General features: G+C 45.3%; 1 protein-coding gene across 1 annotated transcript in view; it reads left to right on the plus strand.

Moving 5' to 3' along the window:
• LOC126416987 (protein bark beetle) overlaps positions 1 to 19,987 on the plus strand; it is a 355,587-nt gene that overhangs the window by 17,979 nt on the left and 317,621 nt on the right. Inside the window, exon 2 of the mRNA XM_050084872.1 lies at positions 4,026 to 4,181. Within this exon, the coding sequence (XP_049940829.1) occupies positions 4,026 to 4,181 (156 nt within the window). The remainder of the gene's footprint in view (positions 1 to 4,025; positions 4,182 to 19,987) is intronic.

Genomic DNA, 19,987 nt, shown 5'->3' on the forward strand with positions numbered 1-19,987 from the left:
AATCACGCAGATAAAATTAGAAAATTAGCAGCTTTTAAACACGTATTCAAGAGGCCATTCTTCCAATGATATATCCACGAATGGACCGGGAAGGAACCAAGTAACGTCTGCCACACTCTTCGTAGAGATTCGGCGCGCGGATCTGTAGGAAGGTGTAGCTCGTTTTTTCTTTCTTTTTTTTTCTTCAAATGAAAAATCCTGCCTTTTGATGTCTATATGTAGACATTTTTGCATGATGTCATTTTGTAGTCCATTTCTTAAAACAGTTTTGTAATCTGGTGACGATTGGTACGCCTTAAGACCGAGACTCGAGCTCGGGACTTTGCCTTTCGCATGTAAGTGGTCTACTAACTGAGCTACCCAAGCACGACTCAGGCCCCGTTCTTACAGCTTTACTTCGGCCACTATCTCGTCTTATACCTTCCAGGCTGCGACAATATGTCGTTACCCGTGAGTCGCGCTTGGGTAGCTCAGTCGGTATTGCACATGCCCACGAAAGGCAAAGTTCCTGAGTTCGAGTCTCGGTCGAGAAAACCGTTTTAGTCCGCCAGGAAGTTTTATATCAGTGCACAGTCCTGCTGCAGAATGAAAATTTCATTTTGGAACCACTTACTATGCGATTTTGTTGTGTGTATGGCACTGAAAATTAATTTAGCCTATACACTTTGTTGAGGTGACGATTAATAAACTACAGCTAAGAAATTGGAAACTTTTCAAAAACTGGCGTCGATAACTTTTCTGCACACTGTTAACGTAACATTTTTTTTTTTTTAAATTGATTGCGCCTGAGAAAATAATAGTACCAGGATCTTTCAATAAGTAATGCCTCACAATTTTAGCCTCAGAACATATTTATCGTTAAGAGTTAGAATTTGGAGACAATATCAGTCAACATTTCTTTTACATGTACTATTTTGCTACGTATTTTTCATCACGTTATACGGCCTTTCGCCAGTGCTGTGTAAGGACCCATATTCACTGTTGGTAAAAGGTCAAAGCGAGCAACCCAAGCTTCATCACCTGTAACGATCGATATCAGGAAGACCTTCCAGTGGCCTCAAACTGCTCCAACAGTTCAGTTGAAATGGCCTTTCTTATCAATATTGTTGTCTTTTGTGAGCATTCGTGGAACCCATCTTGAGCACAGTTTTAAATATCTAAGAGTCCCGGTCATTTCACACTCATTTCCAATGTTCATCGGTAGCTGTGAAGACCCTTGTCGAGTTGTGATACACCGCTATGCACGAATAACGGCGTCCCGAACGTGACCGATCATGGGGCTCAGTTTCTGCACTTCTGCGCTTTACCTTTATTTATACATCGCCCAAGAGTACTCCTAACAACTGCATCATTACCATGCACTGCACACTGACGTTTATGTATGTTTACCACCGTTTCTTTTTCGGTAACCTGTGATTTAATTACAGCGCGTTGCTTATAAGCAATGCCTTGCGTAGACGCCATTTTGATAGTTCACTACGGCTCTTCCATCTGTCTGAACTGTTCGAAACTTCGCACACGCCCAGAAGAGACATTAAATTTGGAGGACTTAAGAGTGCGTTTTCCTATATTTATCAACGACTTTAAAAATGGACATTATTTATTTATTAACTGGCTCTCGTAAATTTGTAGATAAAGCTATAGGAAACGTATTTGGCAGCTTTAAAACTTCAATCTAACCGAGCGATAACTCTAACCGTTGTTCGGAATATACAATTTCTCAAGTCTGACGTTCATGTGAAGTGCTGTGTTAGTATTATCGAAGGCTACTTACGTTATTGCTTGGCTAGCACTGGGATGGGTCATCGTCCGGCTCTACCGAGTGCTGTTGGCAGGTAAGCGGGGTGTACCCAGCCCTTGTGAGGCTAATTGAGGAGCTACTTGAATGAGAAGAAGCGACAGTGAACACGAAAACTGACAACTGCGACAGTGAACACGAAAACTGACAACGGCCGGGAGAGCGGTGTGCTGGCCACATGCCCCTCCGGTGATGCCTAAGGTCTGAGGATGACTCGGCGGCCGGTCGGTGCCGTCGGGCTTTCAACGCCTGTTCGGACGGTTTTTGTTTTACTCCCGATATTAATGCAAAATGTACATTCGATGTTGTCCAGTTATCTGCGATATCAATGTTAAACCTATATTTCACATAGAACATTTCTATTCGCATTTGCTAATTCATCAGCATGGGTTTCGAAAAAGACGATCGTGTGAAATCCAGCTCGCGCTATTCGTCCACGAGACTCAGAGGGCTATAGACACGGGTTCCCAGGTAGATGCCGTGTTTCTTGACTTCCGCAAGGCGTTCGATACAGTTCCCCACAGTCGTTTAATGAACAAAGTAAGAGCATATGGACTATCAGATCACTTGTGTGATTGGATTGAAGAGTTCCTAGATAACAGAACGCAGCATGTCATTCTCAATGGAGAGAAGTCTTCCGAAGTAAGAGTGATTTCAGGTGTGCCACAGGGAAGTGTCGTAGTACCGTTGCTATTCACAATATACATAAATGGCCTTGTGGATGACATCGGAAGTTCAATGAGGCTTTTTGCGGATAATGCTGTGGTATATCGAGAGGTTGTAACAACGGAAAATTGTACTGAAAATCTGCAGCGAATTGGCGCATGGTGCAGGGAATGGCAATTGAATCGCAATGTAGACAAGTGTAATGTGCTGCAAATACGTAGAAAGAAAGATCCCTTATCATTTAGCTACAATATAGCAGATCAGCAACTGGAAGCAGTTAATTCCATAAATTATCTGGGAGTAGGCATTAGGAGTGATTTAAAATGGAAGATCATATAAAGTTGATCGTCGGTAAAGCAGATGCCAGAGTGAGATTCATTGGAAGAATCCTAAGGAAATGCAGTCCGAAAACAAAGGAAGTAGGATACAGTACGCTTGTTCGCCCACTGCTTGAATACAGCAGTGTGGGATCCGTACCAGATAGGGTTGATAGACGAGATAGAGAAGATCCAACAGAGCAGCGCGCTTCGTTACAGGATCATTTAGTAATCGCGAAAGCGTTACGGAGATGATAGATAAACTCCAGTGGAAGACTCTGCAGGATAGACGCTCAGTAGCTCGGTACGGGCTTTTGTTGAAGTTTTGAGAACATACCTTCACCGAGGAGTCAAGCAGTATATTTCTCCCTCCTACGTATATCTCGCGAAGAGACCATGAGGATAAAATCAGAGAGGTTAGAGCCCACACAGAGGCATACCGACAATCCTTCTTTCCACGAACAATACCAGACTGGAACAGAAGGGAGAACCGATAGAGGTACTCAAGGTACCCTCCGCCACACACCGTCAGGTGGCTTGCGGAGTATGGACGTAGATGTAGATGTAGAGATCCTTCTCCGTGATTTCCATCGTTAAATCCGAAATTATCCATGTGTGTGCTACTGTCATTGAGCGTTTGTTTCTGCCGGATGGTAGCATTCTTAGCATTTTGGAATGTATGAATTTGATTGTCGATTTTTATATCATGTCTAAGGCTTTTTCGGACACCAGAGCATTTTTTCCAAGAATAATGTTCGTTACGACTTCGTCATCTATTCATCTATGCAGGGACCTCGGCTCTTAATGAAAAAATGAATTTTCGATGTGAGATAACTTTTCGATGAAACATTCGCTATTAATTTCAGAATAGCACTGACAGTTCTTGTCGGTCGAGGCTTCACTAACTGCACTGTCATTGTGATGAATGTGACTACCAATATCATTGTGTTAAGCCAGATCGTTCCACGTCAATTCGATATAAGAATCATTCAAATGATCTATGGAACTTGGAAGTAACTAACTGAAAGTCAGTTTTAGACTCTTATCTCGGTTGTAGTAAATACACGCTGACTTAGTGGCGGTTCACCAGATGTAAACTGCCTTGCTGAAATCAAGTTCTCTAGTCGATAAACTATGGATAACCAGCGAAGCTGATGCATTTCGAGACGATTGAACTGAGCAGAAATGAAATAGCCATTGTGCACTTCCGCGTTCTGTAAGCAGGACTGGTGGAGCTTGCGTAGGTGGCAGGTAAACGAGCAGTGCCGGAAAACAGCTCGCCGCAGCAGAAAGGCCTTGCGGCGCTGCGCGAACCTGGTGGTGACGTCATGCCACCAGACGGCTTCAGCCTCCTTGGCTCTCCGTCCACACCTTTCGTCATGCCACGCACTCAGCGCACGGTACTACTCTAGCAGGGCCACGTATGGCGTTAGTTACGTTCTGTGAGTTTCCATATTGCGTGCCTTAGCAGCGCCAGATAAAAGGTAAAACAGGGCTACCGGCTCAAGGAATTTGCGATCATTTTCAAGGTTCCGTGCCTCAATCAGTAAAAAGTAGAACTGCGTAGGATCACTTTGTCTGTCTGTCCGGGTGTTAAAAATCTTTTTCTCAGGAACGGGTAGAGGTATGAAATTGAAATTTATGTTGCGTATTGAGGTCTGTGGTCCCTTGGCAGTGTAAAAAACTGAGGCTTGTAAGTCAATTTAATCAAAACATACGGTCATTTAAGTCACGTATTTTGACACTCGTAAATTCACTCATGACACTCGTAAACTCACTCATCAAAAACTATAAGATACTTCCCGTTGACCTAGAATCATGAAATTTGCCAACAAGCAAGGTTTCATAGCGCAAGTAAATGAAAAAATAAAAAATGTTAATTGTTCGATTAGATCACACTAAAATATTTCTTTTTCCGTCTGTTATCCGACTTGAAGCTTGAAGTCTAAGCATTCTCTGAAGTCTCGGAAATCCCAGGACAGATATCCTTTCAGTATCAATGTCGAGACAGGCAAAAATTATCGAGGTTCTCGACTCCCGAAATGGACGAACAGTGTGTATATATAATTAAGTCTGTACGGAACACTCAGAGGGCGAGACCTACTTGCGCATGGCCGATTTTTTCGCGTTACACAGGTAGATGCAATCGAAACTTTGAATGCAATTACGTGGGCTGAAACTTTAATAGTGGCAGTTCTGAAGCAAATGCCGTAAAGTGTTTCCTTCAGTTTAGAAATCGAACTTACGATGGCTTAAGTCAGGGGAGTACAGTAGGTGGTATAGCACAGCCCCATCAGTCAAACAAACCAGTAACAGCTTGCACTGTACGTGCTTTAGCATTGTCCTGCAAAATGATGGTCAGGTTCTGCAGAAAGTGTCTTCATTTTTGCAACACAGCCTACCACCAGCTTGGAGACAGAAGTGATGACAGATATTTCATAGTTGTAGAGGGGGCGAGTTATTGATTTGGGCTGTTTAATACTTCATCCATCCCCAGCAAATGTAGTCTTATATAACGAGATAATAAACAACAAGTTGCATACAGGAAATCTAATTTCTTTACCTGTTTCGGGCTCTTAGTGCCCTTCTTCAGAAGGCATTATTCGCGAATGTCAACAATATGATGCATACAGCAAAATGCCGTGGTCATGCCGTTCACAGTGTCTGTACAAAATTAGTGTAAAAAAACGAAACAACAAGTCAGAACAGGAGTTAATCAGCTGATTACCTCCTGTTCTCACAAGATGCCTGCATTTGTTGTTTCGCTTTTTTACACTAATTTTGTACAGACACTGTGAACGGCATGACCACGGCATTTTGCTGTATGCATCATATTGTCGACACTCGCAGTTAATGTGATATGTATAACCTACTGAAGAAGGGCACTAACTGCAAGAAACCGGCAAAGAAATTAGATTTCTTGCATGCAACTTATTGCTTATTATCTCGTTATAATTGGGGTTGCATTTTATCCATTTTTATTTTTACTCGTACTTGTTTAAACCACATTAATCTGAGTGCTGAAGGGTAGTAATAACCATGTAACGTATTGCGCCTTTGGTTGGGTGCCAGCTTCCCTGCAAGGCCCCCTCCTGAGGCGCTACTGCGCAAACCGTTGCAGCGGGTTCTGCTGACTACACCTTTCCCAAGCGGAGAATGCACGCCATGAGCTTCGGTCTCGCTACTTCCGCGTTGTTCCGCGTTATCGTGACTGGCTGACATCTCCACCACTCTAATTGTACCATAGTTGCTTTCCCCGCGTCCGTGCCCTTGACTCGATAAGGCAAGAACTGACTCTAGACGTCGTCCACTGCGGAAACGCTACGTAAGCAGAGAAAAGTCGATTGGGCAATCACTGTAGGGACGGTTCTGGCTGCAAATTGGGACACCTGCTGACGAAAGCAACGTTGACAAAAGACACGTTGTTGTGGCTCCGTAAGGAAAGTGCACGATTCAATCACATTAACGTGACCACCGCCTACCTTCGATGTCGACGTATAGTAACCACTCACAGTAGGCAGTAGGAGATATATAAAGCCTGCTGGTTGCTTGGTTGACGGAGGGAGGGAAGGGGGCGGGGGGTAGAGACGCGGCCGATATTGTAGTCGTTGTAAAGCGGAAATGGAGCGATTTATCTAAAGTCCAAAAGGCCATGATCATTGCCTTTCGGGCGAATGGTGGAACCATTTCTGAAACGGCTTGGCTTGTAAACTGCTCGCATGCCACCGTATTTAAAGTATACAGTGCATGACGAAACAGCGCTACCCAAAGACGGCACCAAAGCCAACGGTGGTGCACCACGGACTGTAGATGACAGAAATGAACGACGGCTGCGGTGATATGTATTTTTTTTCCTTTTTTTTTTTAAAAAAAAAAAGATGCTATACTTTCGCGGGTAGTGGCGGTTGTTAGGGACCCATGTCCTTCTCAGCCTGGGGTTGATTTATGCTGTTGGGGCACCATTTATTTATTTCATGGGGGAGTCCTGCCTATTTGATTGTTAATGTTGTGCTGGCTCATGCCATTTTATAGTCAGATTTTGCTAAATCTATGTGGTGGAATTCCTTATCCCGGTAGTCACCTTACAACTGGGGGAGCCGGCCGCAGTGGCCGTGCGGTTCTAGGCGCTCCAGTTCGGAACCGTGCTGCTGCTACGGTCGCAGGTTCGAATCCTGCCTCGGGCATGGATGTGTGTGATATCCTTAGGTTTAAGTAGTTCTAAGTCTAGGGGACTGATGACCTCAGATGTTGAGTCCCATAGTGCTCAGAGCCATTTTGAACAACTGGCGGAAACCACCAAAACCCCAGTCGGGATGGCTCTGGATTTGATCTCTGGTCTCTGTGAGTTTCTAATTTAGGTTTCCATTCTAGTTGATATTCTAGTGATAGGTGGATTATATCTGATCTCTGTGAGTTTCTAATTTAATTTTCTAGTCTAATTGCCGGCCGGAGTGGTCGAGCGGTTAAAGGCGCTACAGTCTGGAACCGCACGACCGCTACGGTCGCAGGTTCGAATCCTGCCTCGGGCATGGATGTGTGTGATGTCCTTAGGTTAGTTTAAGTAGTTCTAAGTTCTGGGGAACTTATGACCACAGCAGTTGAGTCCCATAGTGCTCAGAGTCATTTGAACCATTTTTTCTAGTCTAATTGATATTCTACTGTTATATGGATTATATTTTCTGTTTATGGACTTCTAGATTGAATATTGTGCCCACGCTATACGCTATATTGACTGTGTATGTTTCTAACTTGTAGTTTGTTTTGTATAACTCTGTTCCTAGACTCTAGGGTGTGAGGAGGTTGGTCAGGGCGAAGACGCGATCGATCGTTGCACTTCACTTCACTGGTGTGACTGGAGAGGACAGGGGAAGTTGTGTGGTGCACTTCACTTCAGTGGATTCTTCTTTTTCTGATTTTTTCGATAAGCTCCTTATTGTTGGGGAACGTTTTTTGGACTGCATGTGCGATGAAGTCTGGGGTACAGGCGAACAGATGTGTAACTGTTGAGCAACTGACTATCCAGATCAACCAAGTGGCTAACAACAGTGTCCCCTGAACGATGGTTCAGCGAACGTTGCTGCGTGTGGGCCTCCGCAGCAGGCGCCTGGTCCAGTCACGAAGGCAGAATTTTCCGCGCCAGTAACGCAACTGGACGTCCACAGAATAGCGACAGGTGGCCTTTTCAGATGAATCACGTTTTATGTTCCATCGGACAATGCTCGACACATATGAAAGCAAACACCCTGTGACAATCGTCGGAAAGGTCCAGGACGAAGGAGAGAGCGTTATGGTCTGACCAATCTTTTCTGCGGCGTTTTCTGGGTGATATCGTCATTCTGGAAGGCACAGTGGATCAACACACGTATGCATTCATCCTTGGGAACCATGTTCACCCCTACAGGCAGTTTGTTTTTCCTCGGCAAGATGGCATCTGTCAGCAGGACAGTGGAACGTGTCACACATCTCGCAAGGTACACGTGCGCTTTGTAGAGCGCCAGGATGAGTTAACCGTACTCCACTGGCCACTAGACTCCCCCCAAATTTAAACCCAATCGAGAATCTGTGGGACCACCTCGATCGGGCTGTTCGCACCATTGATCCTCAGCCGATGAGTCTAGCGCAGCTGGCCATGGCTTTGGAGTCGGCATGGCTGCACGTCCCTATAGGTACCTTCCAGAACATTTCTGAATCTCTTCCTGCACGTCTCGCAGCGCAGCGATCCGCACTCCAAAAGGATGTTATTCAGGCATTTGACAGGTGGTCACATTAATGTGACTGGACAGTATATGGTGTAATGCAGCCGTGGTGCTCGATTCCAACCCTAGAGGTCCTGGGTTCAGTACTGGATAGGGACGGAATTTGTTCCAGTTCCTCCAGGATGGCCCAAGGTCTAGTCAGCCTGTCATCGTATCAGTACCGAAGATCTTTCCCGACGGTTAGGGTTAAGGGCGGCTCTGATGACGTCCCCCCCCCTCCCCTCTTTCCAACAACCCCCTCCTCGTGGCGAAGTACAGTCAGGCCAATGACCCGGTCATGGACTTGCGCTCAAAAGTATATAAGCGGAGAAGAAAAAAATGGTACCAGTTGCAAATGTGCGAATCCACTGACACAAAATGGTTCAAATGGGCTCTGAGCACTATGGGACTTAACTTCTGAGGTCATCAGTCCACTAGAACTTAGAACTACTTAAACCTAACTAACCTAAGGACATCACACACATCCATGCCCGAGGCAGGATTCGAACCTGCGATCGTAGCGGTCGCGCGGTTCCAGACTGTAGCGCCTAGAACCGCTTGGCTACCACGGCCGGCCCACTGACACAATCAGCTTCGATAAAGAGCAGTTTTTTATGACCCAGCGCTTGGGAAGGAGCATCTCGGGAACGAAGCTGGTCTGCTGTTGGCGTGCTACTGGCGTGAGCATCTATGGGAAGTGGTTGGACGGTGGCGAAACCGCGAGAGGTGACAAGGTGATGAACGCCTACATTACATCACAGACCGTGGAGGTCGGAGGCTTTCACGCCCTGTAAAGCAGGATAGGGGGCGATCTGCAACAGATCTGACTAGAGATTACAATGAGGTGAAGACACAAGTGTTACGAAGCACATAGTTGAACATAGACACAAGTGTTTCGAAGAACATAGTTGAACATGTGGCACCGCAGCAGACGACCCGTACGTGTTTTCATGCTGTCTCAACGACATCGTCAGTCAGTATTGCAGTGGGCACGAAATCATCAAGAGTGTTCCTTTAATCAATGAAATCGTGTCCCCGGTATGATAAATCATGTTTCTCGTTACACCAGGTCAATGGTTGTGTCTAGATACGACGTCATCACCTGGACTTCAGCGGGACGTGTGGTAGTTATCGAAGGCAGCATGGTATCTGTGAACTACGTGAACATGGACATGGTGCACCCGTATCCCTTCGTGCTAGATGTCTTCGCCGGCAGCAGTGGCATCTTCCAGCAGGTCAACTGGCCGTATCTCAAGGCCAGAATAGTACTTTGAGGAGCATGATAGTGATCTCACTATAATGTCTTGGTCATCAAAAACGTCTGATGTGAATTTGGCAGAACCCATCTGGGACGCTACTGGGCGCTATCTCTGCGCCCACAAACCACCTGCCCGTAATTTACGAGAATTGTGTGATCTGTGAAACTTCCTGGCAGATTAAAACTGTGTGCCGGACCGAGACTCGAACTCGGGACCTTTGCCTTTCGCGGGCAAGTGCTCTACCAACTGAGCTACCCAAGCACGACTCACGACCCGTCCTCACAGCTTTAATTCCGCCAGTACATCGTCTCCTACCTTCCAAACTGTGATGGCGGGTGGTGAGTCGTGCTTGGGTAGCTCAGTTGGTAGAGCACTTGCCCGCGAAAGGCAAAGGTCCCGAGTTCGAGTCTCGGTCCGGCACACAGTTTTAATCTTCCAGGAAGTTTCATATCAGCGCACACTCCGCTGCAGAGTGAAAATCGCATTCTTGTGTGACCTGTGCTTAGACATCTGGTGCGACATACCTCCGGAAAGATTTGTCGAATTCGTGCGTCACAGTGTCTCTGCTGCATCCGGAGGTGGACCAACACGCTATTAAGCAGCTGGCCATAATGTTTTGGTTCGCCAGTGTATATGATCCTCAGCTATTTGATTTCCATTGCTGGACAAAGGCCATCAGTCTTCAGCTACACTCATATGTGTTGCTCCTGTATGTTTTTCAATGGAACCTGTCTATCAACCATCTGGTTGTCCAGTCGGTCTTTTCTTACCTTTTGGTATCCAGCAAATAAATGTCTTGGCTCATCTTATCGTGTTCCGAAAGGAAAAAAGAAAGAGACTTTGTGGATGACAGAGATCTTACCTCGATCGACACATTCGATGAGGGTCAGATAGCTTGTAGAACTCCCAATTGCGATCCAACTGCAAGAAAGTGCTCTCAGGGACACAGCGGTGCAATTTTCAAGGATGCCCAGGGAAAATGAAAGTTATAATTACCTCATAACTGTGGAAGTCTATTCTTGGCACTAGTGACTGACAGCCTCTACCTCAGTGATCCCTGCCACGAACTCCGACTTCGCAGCACTTCAAGTCTGCTGCTTCCAAGAAACCTGCAGTCTGGAGTTTGCGCGTCACAGGAGTAACGTCACAGGTGCCTACCGTGATGTTCCCCTAACTTGGTGGCGGGTACCGCCTTTTACACCCGTCACTCCTTAGACTCCCACATTAGGGATGCCTTGGAAAATTCCGTGCGACGTACATAAGGGTCACTTGCTTGAACCTGACCATATTTGGGGATATTCCGAGGTGCTGCCTGTGTTGGCACGCTGAGAATGTCGGGATGGTGGTCACGCGGTCGGTGAACACTGCCCTTACCTTGAGTGCGTAGTCTGTTTGCCCTGCATCAGGCTGACGCTTGTTGAGTATACGAATAGGCAATGCATCCGCTGCTTTCTGAAAACAGCTTTTCGTTACAACTTGGAATTAATGCCTACATTTGATAATGGTATCATCTCCCGACATCGTATTTCGAGACAATATGCCATCCAATTTTTCATGTACCATCCGCCTCCATTTTTACTGCCATACTCATGTCTCCTTGATCTTTTTTTTCATGCTTCCTTGTAATCTCCAACAAGTATCTCTCCATTGCTTGCGGAGAAACCCTCAGTTTTTTAATGGCTCCTGATGACTAATAGAAGCTGTAGCATTGGCCTATGGACTCTTCAGTATACTAAGATGGCGAGTCAACGCCGTTTTTATCAAGGGCTGTCTGTATAAATCTTTTTGATACCGAGTCAAAAAGTTTCTCGTGATCTGTTAATAGCAGACAAATTGGTAAGTCACACTCATAGTTTCACCCCTTAGTTTCGTTCACGACTTACAAATAGGCCTTTGCGCTGTATCCACTTCTGCAGCCATCTAGCCATCTTGCTTCGTTGCATGATTGGAATCCACTTTTTTTCCGTGTGGTTGTTGATAATTTTATTGAATTTGTTTACAATGCGGATAAGAGGTAACAGGTCCATAGTTTCGTACGTCTCTGCTATCCCCTTTCTTGCGAAGGAGAATAATTTTGCTATTGTTCCAACTTTGGAAACATTCAGCAAATAGTTTTGCTATGTCTTATTGAGCATCTCTTCTCACACCAACACAAACCGTGTATACACAAGTCATCCTACATAAATGTCTGTGGTGAATGGGTTTGACAATGTGATCGCCAACATTGGTTACTTAATCAGATTAACGAAGACAAGTGTTTGCTAGCCCTCGATTATCATTTTCTCTCTCTCTGTCTCCTAAAGTTGAGGAAATGCATGATCGATGTAGTTTCTTTCAGTTGTATCCTCTTTGGGCTTCCAATTTTCCTGGGTGGTTGTTACTTTAGTATGCATTTACGAATCTTCATATTTTAATGTTCTTTTCACTATGTTGGTACAGTTTTGTCTGTCATTAGTACACCATATCTTTTGTTTGCTTATTAACCAACTTGTAACTCTTGACCATTTGTGTGTATCTGGTTACAGTGTGCCCTTTAGGGCCTTCGTGCAGCTTCAAGCATAGTTCCATAGTTCGATATCCAGTGCCGTTTAGGTCAGTATGGGAGCAAGACATTTCCTTGTAGAAATAGAAGAACGTGTAACACTTCAAGCAGCGTGATAGTCTTGGAAGCAAAACTTGTTGTTTCCTAAGTTGAGAGGGACGTGATACACAAAACATTCACTTGGATGATAGGGACTTTGAAATTGTCACCCACCGTTGACAAAAATGTTCGTAACCTGTACAGTTTATCATAACTCTTTACACCCTGCTTTGGTTTGCAGCTGGCATGTAATCTGGGTCACCGTCACTACAATGTGTGTCTTCGTCCGATGAACTCTAACTTAGAGGTATTTCAGAATGGAGTATTGTTAATACTTCTCTACAGCGATTCATTACAAAATGTAATTGAAAATAATGTCTCGAATTATGTATATGAAGTTCATTTACCCTCTCACGCAATTTTACAGCACCAACAATGCACCAAGTGTGTAACACTATTCGATGTTCCTCATAGTATCTAACGTAGTGGAGGAACGTTGGTGCATGGTGGTATTGCGCGGACGGTATACCGTGGCAGTCGGCCGCGACCTTAAACAAAAGAGAACTTGGACTGCCCGAGAGAGAGGAGCGGTGCAGGGGAATAAGCCCCGCCTCCCTCTAGTAGGGCTGCCATCCTACGTCTGCATTCTATGCTTCCACGAAAGCAGAACTGACACAACGATCATAGTGATCGCTAATTCCTTTTGTTGTGGTGAGAGTCACATTCGAATCCTTTTATGCACCACTGATTACAAAATCAGAAAAAAAAGCAATCCACAACACAAAGCAAATTGGAGTACACGAAATATGTGTTAGTTGCTACAGCGCAATTGTTTGTTGCGGTTGGCAGTGGTAGTTCACGCCCGACTTCTACCAGTCTCTTATGCAATCATACTTCAAAACACTCTCTACCTGAACTGCCACGATATAGTGTCCGCATATTTTAACTCTGAATTGTACATGAAACCGTCGTTTTCTGCAGAATACATGTAAGACCCGTGAATTCCATTGCGATTCTGATTGTGTATAAGTTATTATCTTACCTGTAATAAAACGATGAATCCACACTATATCACATAAAGAAAGAAACAATTACGCTCTCGGTCGCAGTGGGCGAGAAGTAGCAACACGGTGAACACCGTGGTAAATAACAATCGCCACAGACGGGCTACATGGAGCAGTGCGACTTCTGACTTGTCTCGGTCGTTGCGGCAACACCAAAACACACGATGGGTAGTTCGGCAAAATACCTTCGTGCTGCATGAAAACAGCAAGGAGGAATGGTGGTACTCACGTACCACCTACTCTAAAGGAGTTACATTTGTTCGCACGGTTGTATTCTGTTTGTAAAAGAAATAAATAGTAACCTCTCAGACATAAGCTGTTATTCCTAGTCGGACTCTGATTTAACTATCTGCGTGCCGCGGCGTGAGTTGAACCCAGGAAGCGCGTGGCGAGCCGTTAACGGCACCTCGCGCCGCTTGCCTGCGGGGGCGGTCGCCAGCCGAGCGCACTTCCCGACTCTTCTGCCCGCCGGCGCACTGGGGGACTCACCGTCGAGTCAGCGGCAGCGGCTGGCCCGTGGTTGCGCTACGACACCCGCCTCACCTAGCGGTACCCGCGCTCTCGTTTCGGCTCCCAGGCGTCACCACAGGCGTCCAGCCACCGCTCCGAGCCAACAGAGCTGCACCCTGGAGGCGGCGGTGGGAAGTGATAAACCAAGCCTAGAGCGCCCGTATACAGAGAGAGTGGCCATAGGTGAAGTTGCCCGTGATTGGTTGATTAGCTTTGGCAGAAAAATGGCGCCAAACGTCTCTCGCGCTTCCTATGCTCGCCGTGCTTTTGGGTTGAAGTTCAGAGGACTTTTAGAAACTATTAAAAGGTATTTGAATTATTGAGAGACTTGTTATGCGTTGTACATGCATGTTCGATTTAGTTGTATATCGTTTTTAGTACGTAATTAGCGTTTGCGATGTTAAATACGAGTTGAAATAATGAAGCGTTTTGTGATGAAGTCGGTAGGCCTACATGTTTGAAGTAAACACGTTAGTAATTGTACAGTATCGTTTTTGACATCTGTAATTCGTTCTGCAGACGTTCGTAAATGATGCCAGGTTGTGCTGCATTTGGTTGTTCCAATAGAGGCAAAGGTGGATTTCGCATGTTAGCATTTCCACGCAATGAAGAAAGACGAAAGCAGTGGGCAGTCGCAGTCAACAGGGCTGACTTAAACCACACAGGAACCTTGTGGAAACCAACCAAGTACTCTATGCGAAGTAAGTCGTTTTTGCTTTTTACTACATGTAAAACAACTTGCAATATACATAGTTAAATTTGAAAACCGACCTGTAAATTTGCTGTGTGAAAATTATTACAACACATTATTCTTATAAACAAAGTCATTTAACGAATGATTTCGCCATATTGTCTTGTGCTATTGGTTCGGTGAGTGTGTACTCCACTACTGGCCATTCAAAAGTCCCGCCCGCAGTTGGCAGAAAAATGGCCGCCGTATCGTCCGGTTGGCCACTCTCTCCATATACAGGCTCTCTAACAAAGCCGCCTCTGGTTACTGACAAGGGAAACTCCCCAACGCGCACCCCCCCCCCCCCTTGTCAGATTTAGTGGTAAGATGGCTCATTCGATAGCCCGCCTAAAACATGGATCAACATGAAAACAGCAAGAAGGTGTACTAAACTATAAAAAAAGCAAAATAGAACGGTTCAAGATCAATATGTGTAACATCGAGCGAACGTACGTAACCGTGGCGTCGCGGTAATAACCCGCACGACTCCTCATCAGATACCTACTCAACTGCTACTCTTTCCGGACGCGGGACACATCCCGCAATCAAAGACGAGCTCTTTCAGGTGGATTTGTGGACATGCAGCACACTACTTGTTTGCTGATGGCGAGAAATGTGTCCTTTACTTTTGGCAGTTCCTTAATGAACGCCACTGTGCAGTTGTCCGCAATCCAAGATACAGACAATTTTTCTCCAGTTCCCTCTGCAGTGTCTTCCTTAACCCACCCCAGAGGTGGGAAGAGTTAATCCCACGAAGATTACGAAGATTAAGCGAAAGAACTTGCTTCTCATCTAACAGCAGTTTATCATAGTTCGCTGGAGCAGTCGGCCGGTGTGGCCGTGCGGTTCTAGGCGCTTCAGTCTGGAACCGCGTGACCACTACGGTCGCAGGTTCGAATCCTGCCTCGGGCATGGATGTGTGTGATGTCCTTAGGTTAGTTAGGTTTAAGTAGTTCTAAGTTCTAGGGGACTGATGACCATAGATGTTAAGTCCCATAGTGCTCAGAGCCGTTTGAACCATTTTTCGCTGGAGCAACGAAGGGTACTTAGCAACTGGAAAAAAGCGCATGTCATTCTGCTTTTTAAGAAAGGTCGTAGGACATGTGCCCAAAATTATGGGTCTATATCGCTGCGTGAATGTGTTGCAGAACTATGGAACACGTTTTATGCACAAGAATTATGACGTTTTTGGATAACTAAAATCTCCTTTATTAAAAATCAACAAGGATTCCGCAGAGATTTTGCGAAATTCAGCTCGCTCTGTTCCTCCATGAGTTCCAAAGCGCTGTGGACGACGGCGCTCAGGTTGATGCCGCGTTCCGTGAACTCAGGAAGGCATTTGAAACCCTACCGCACTGCCGTCGTGTGGAAAAAAAAAGGAAAAAAACCCGAGCTTACCAACTATAGGACCAGATTTGCGACTTGATTCAAGACTTACCTGCATATAGAACTCAACAAGTCGCTCTTAACGGAACAAAATCTGCATATTAGATTAGATTAGATTAATAATTCATTCCATATACCCATAAAAGACGGAATCCTCCTGGGCGTGGAACATGTCAGATAAACACATTACAAAAATATAATTAGAAAAACTTGAATTTCATTAATTTTAATGATCCTCAGTCAATAAACAGTAAATATGTAAACGTAATTTCTGGAGTACTCCAAGAAATTATGATAGGATCGTTATGGTTTACAATGTATACGTATAAGTGATCTAGAAGAAAGCTTCAGAAGCTCGTTAAGATTGTTCACAGATGATGTGGCTGTCTGTAAGAAAGTAGCAACGCTAGAAGACAGTATCGATTTGCAGAATGACCTACACACGATTGATCAATGGTGCGGGCTCCGGCAGTTGGCTCTGAACGTAAATAAATGTATTGTGCGTACATAGGAAAAGAAATCCACTACTGCACAACTACACTCTTGATGACAAATTGCTGTTAAGAATATGTACCACTAAAATATTTGGAGTAGCTGTTTAGAGCGACCTTAAGTGGAATGGCCACATAAAATAAATAGTACGAAAAGCAGACGTCAGACTGAGATTCATAGGAAGAATATTACGGAAATGTAACGTATCAACGAAAGAAGTGGCGTACAAAGCTCTTGTTCTTGAGTATTGTTCGTCACTATGGAACACATAACGGGTAGGACTGATGGAAGAGATAGAGAAGATCCAACGAAGAGTGGTGTTTCGTCACGGGCTCGCTTAGTCGGCGCGAGAGCGTTACAAAGGTGCTCAACAAACTCCAACGGCAGACGCTACAAGAGAGGCGTAGTGCGTCACGAAGAAGTTTACTTTCGAAATTTCGGGAGACGCCGGCCTGCGTGGCCGAGCGGTTCTAGGAGCTACAGTCTAGAACCGTGCGACCACTACGGTCGCAGATTAGAATCCTGCCTCGGGCATGGGTGTGTGTGATGCCCTTAGGTTAGTTAGGTTTAAGTAGTTCTAAGTTCTAGGGGACTGATGACCTCAGAAGTTAAGTCCCATAGTGCTCAGAGCCATTTGAACCATTTCGGGAGAGTACTTTCCGGAAATAGTCAGACAACATATGACTTCCCCCCACATACATATCGCGAAATGACCACGGTGAAAAAATTCAAGAAATTGGAGCTAACGGAGAGGCTTACCGACAGTCGGTCTTCCCACGCGCCACTAGCGAGTGAAACAGGGAAGAATAGATCAATTACTGATATCGGAAGTAACCTCTGCCACACACCGTCACTTGGCTTGCGGAGTATTGACGTAGATGTACATGTAGAACGAAGATCTAGTAAACAACAGCCTCACTGCGTGTTTTCACGTCCTTAAGGTGTGACAGTCAAGACTTGTCCCATGCTCAGCAATATGTACAGCTTGGCAATGTTGCTGATGGATCCAGCTCTTGTAAGTAATTGCCGAGATGTTGCCGCTGGTGTTATCCACTTGGGGTAAAGAATGTTTCTGATAGCCAGACTGCATCTACCTCTCTCCCTTTCTGTAAACGGGACGGTCTCTCTAGCCTTGCTTCCTGTTTCTCATCTCGACAGCGCTGCAGCGTTAACTCATGTAATCTGTGCTGACAAACAGTAATATTTCGTTTCAGTTCGAAAGTTGGCGCAGGCATTCCATTTGTTTGCTGGCTACAAAAACGTAGAAGTGCGCTAATATGATACGTACATCTACGGCCACAGCTATAGAACACTGCATGTAATATACAGGGGGACGCAGGAGAAATAGTTAATATTGAGGAATATGGCAGGAACGATCATTCGAAGCAAAGAAGTCAAATAAATATGGGCTCTAAACTGCATACCTTAAGAGCTATTTCTTCGTCTTCGTTCTGTGAAAAACATCTCCTCTACTGAACAAGTGGTCTAGCTCGTAAGGGATGCATTTTAGAGCCCATGTTTACTACACTTTTTTGCTTCAAATGATCGTTCCTTCTATATCCCTGAACATTGACCATTCCTCCTGGGACAATCTGTACGCTGTACAAATACAGTGATCTGAGAAAGGCCGTTCTCGTTGCTACCGTCGTGGTAAAAGACCTGCTGTAGTGAGCAATTTTATTCCCATGGTTATAAGCAGCAACTTGCCAACTTATTTTCTGGCCGTAGATGTGTGGCGTTTGTGAAATTGATTGTTTACTCATTGTACTCATGAACCACAGTAACATGTTAACATTGACGTTTGACTGTTGTTTCCAACTTCATTAATTCCCTAAGTCTTTTCATCAAAGCGTAAGAGACGCCTTGTACCAAAGGGCATATCGGTGCAAAGTGCTTTAAGAGTTGCAGTAAACTTGTCCATGAAGCGTCAGCAGCCAGAAACTGAAAGGTGAAGACCAATAGGTTGAAAACTGGTATACAGTCTTCAGTGTTGGTTCCGGTCTTACCAATGCTCGTGCCAATTATATGGAATGTTTTGAGGACCGCGACTGCGTTGTAATTGTATGAAATAATTTCAACTGCTGCATTCACTTTTTTACTAATATTTAATAAATATGAGGCGTTTCGACGGCATGCTGCCTTCTTCAGGTGTTTACCAGTTACACGTATATTATATTAACCTGAGGTATGATCAAGTTTATTTGCTTTTATGTGCCATTCGCGTTATGCATCAAAACAGAATGCTCTACAAAAGACATATACACTGAAGCGCCAAAGAAACTGGTATAGGCATGCCCATTCAAATACAGAGATATGTAAACAGGCAGAATACGGCGTTGCGGTTGCCAACGCCTATATAAGACAACAAGTGTCTGGTGCAGTTTTTAGATCGGTTACTGCTGCTACAATGGCCGGTTACCAAGATTTAAGTGAGTTTGAGCGTGGTGTTATAGTCGGCGCACGAGCGATGGGACACAGCATCTCCGAGGTAGCGATGAAGTGTGGATTTTCCCGTACAACCATTTCACGAGTGTACTGTGAATATCAGGACTCTGGTAAAATATCAAATCTCCGACATCGCTGCGGCCGGTAAAAAGTCCTGCTAGAACGGGACAAACGATGACTGAAGAGAATCGTTCAGCGTGACAGAAGTACAACCCTTCCGCAAATTGCTGCAGATTTCAATGCTGGGCCATCAACAAGTGTCAGTGTGTGAACCATTCAACAAAACATTAGCGATATTGGCTTTCAGAGCCGAAGGCCCATCTGTGTACCCTTGATGACTGCACGACACAAAGCCTCGCAGCGGCCCGCCCCCGACGTTGCACTGTTGATGATTGGAAACATGTTTCCTGGTCGGACGAGTCTCGTTTCATACCGCATCGAGCGGATGGACGTGTACGGGTATGGAGACAACCTCGTGAATCCATGGACCCTGCATGTCAATAGAGATCTGTCCAAGCTGGTGGATGCTCTGTATTGGTGTAGGACATGTGCAGTTGGAATGATATGGGATCCCTGATACGTCTAGATACGACTCTGACAGGTGGCACGTACGTAAGCATCCTGTATGGTCACCTGCATCCATTGATGCCCATTGTGCATTCCGACGGACTTGGGCAATTCCAGTAGGACAATACGACACCCCACACGAGCAGAATTGCTACCGAGTGGCTCCAGGAACACTCTTCTGAGATTCAACACTTTCGCTGGCCACCAAACTCCCCCGACATGAACATTATTGAGCATATCTGGGATGCCTTGCAACGTGCTGCTCAAAACAGACCTCCACCCACTCGTAATTTTGTGGATTTATCGACAGCCCTGCAGGATTCATGGTGCCAATTCCCTCCAGCACTACTTCAGACATTAGTCGAGTCCATGCCACGTCGTGTTGCGGCATTTCTGCGTGCTCGCGGGGGGCCTACACGACAATTGGCAGGTGTACC

The sequence above is a fragment of the Schistocerca serialis genome, chromosome 8 (genome assembly GCF_023864345.2).
Source record: "Schistocerca serialis cubense isolate TAMUIC-IGC-003099 chromosome 8, iqSchSeri2.2, whole genome shotgun sequence".
Classification (NCBI taxonomy): Eukaryota; Metazoa; Arthropoda; class Insecta; order Orthoptera; family Acrididae; genus Schistocerca; species Schistocerca serialis.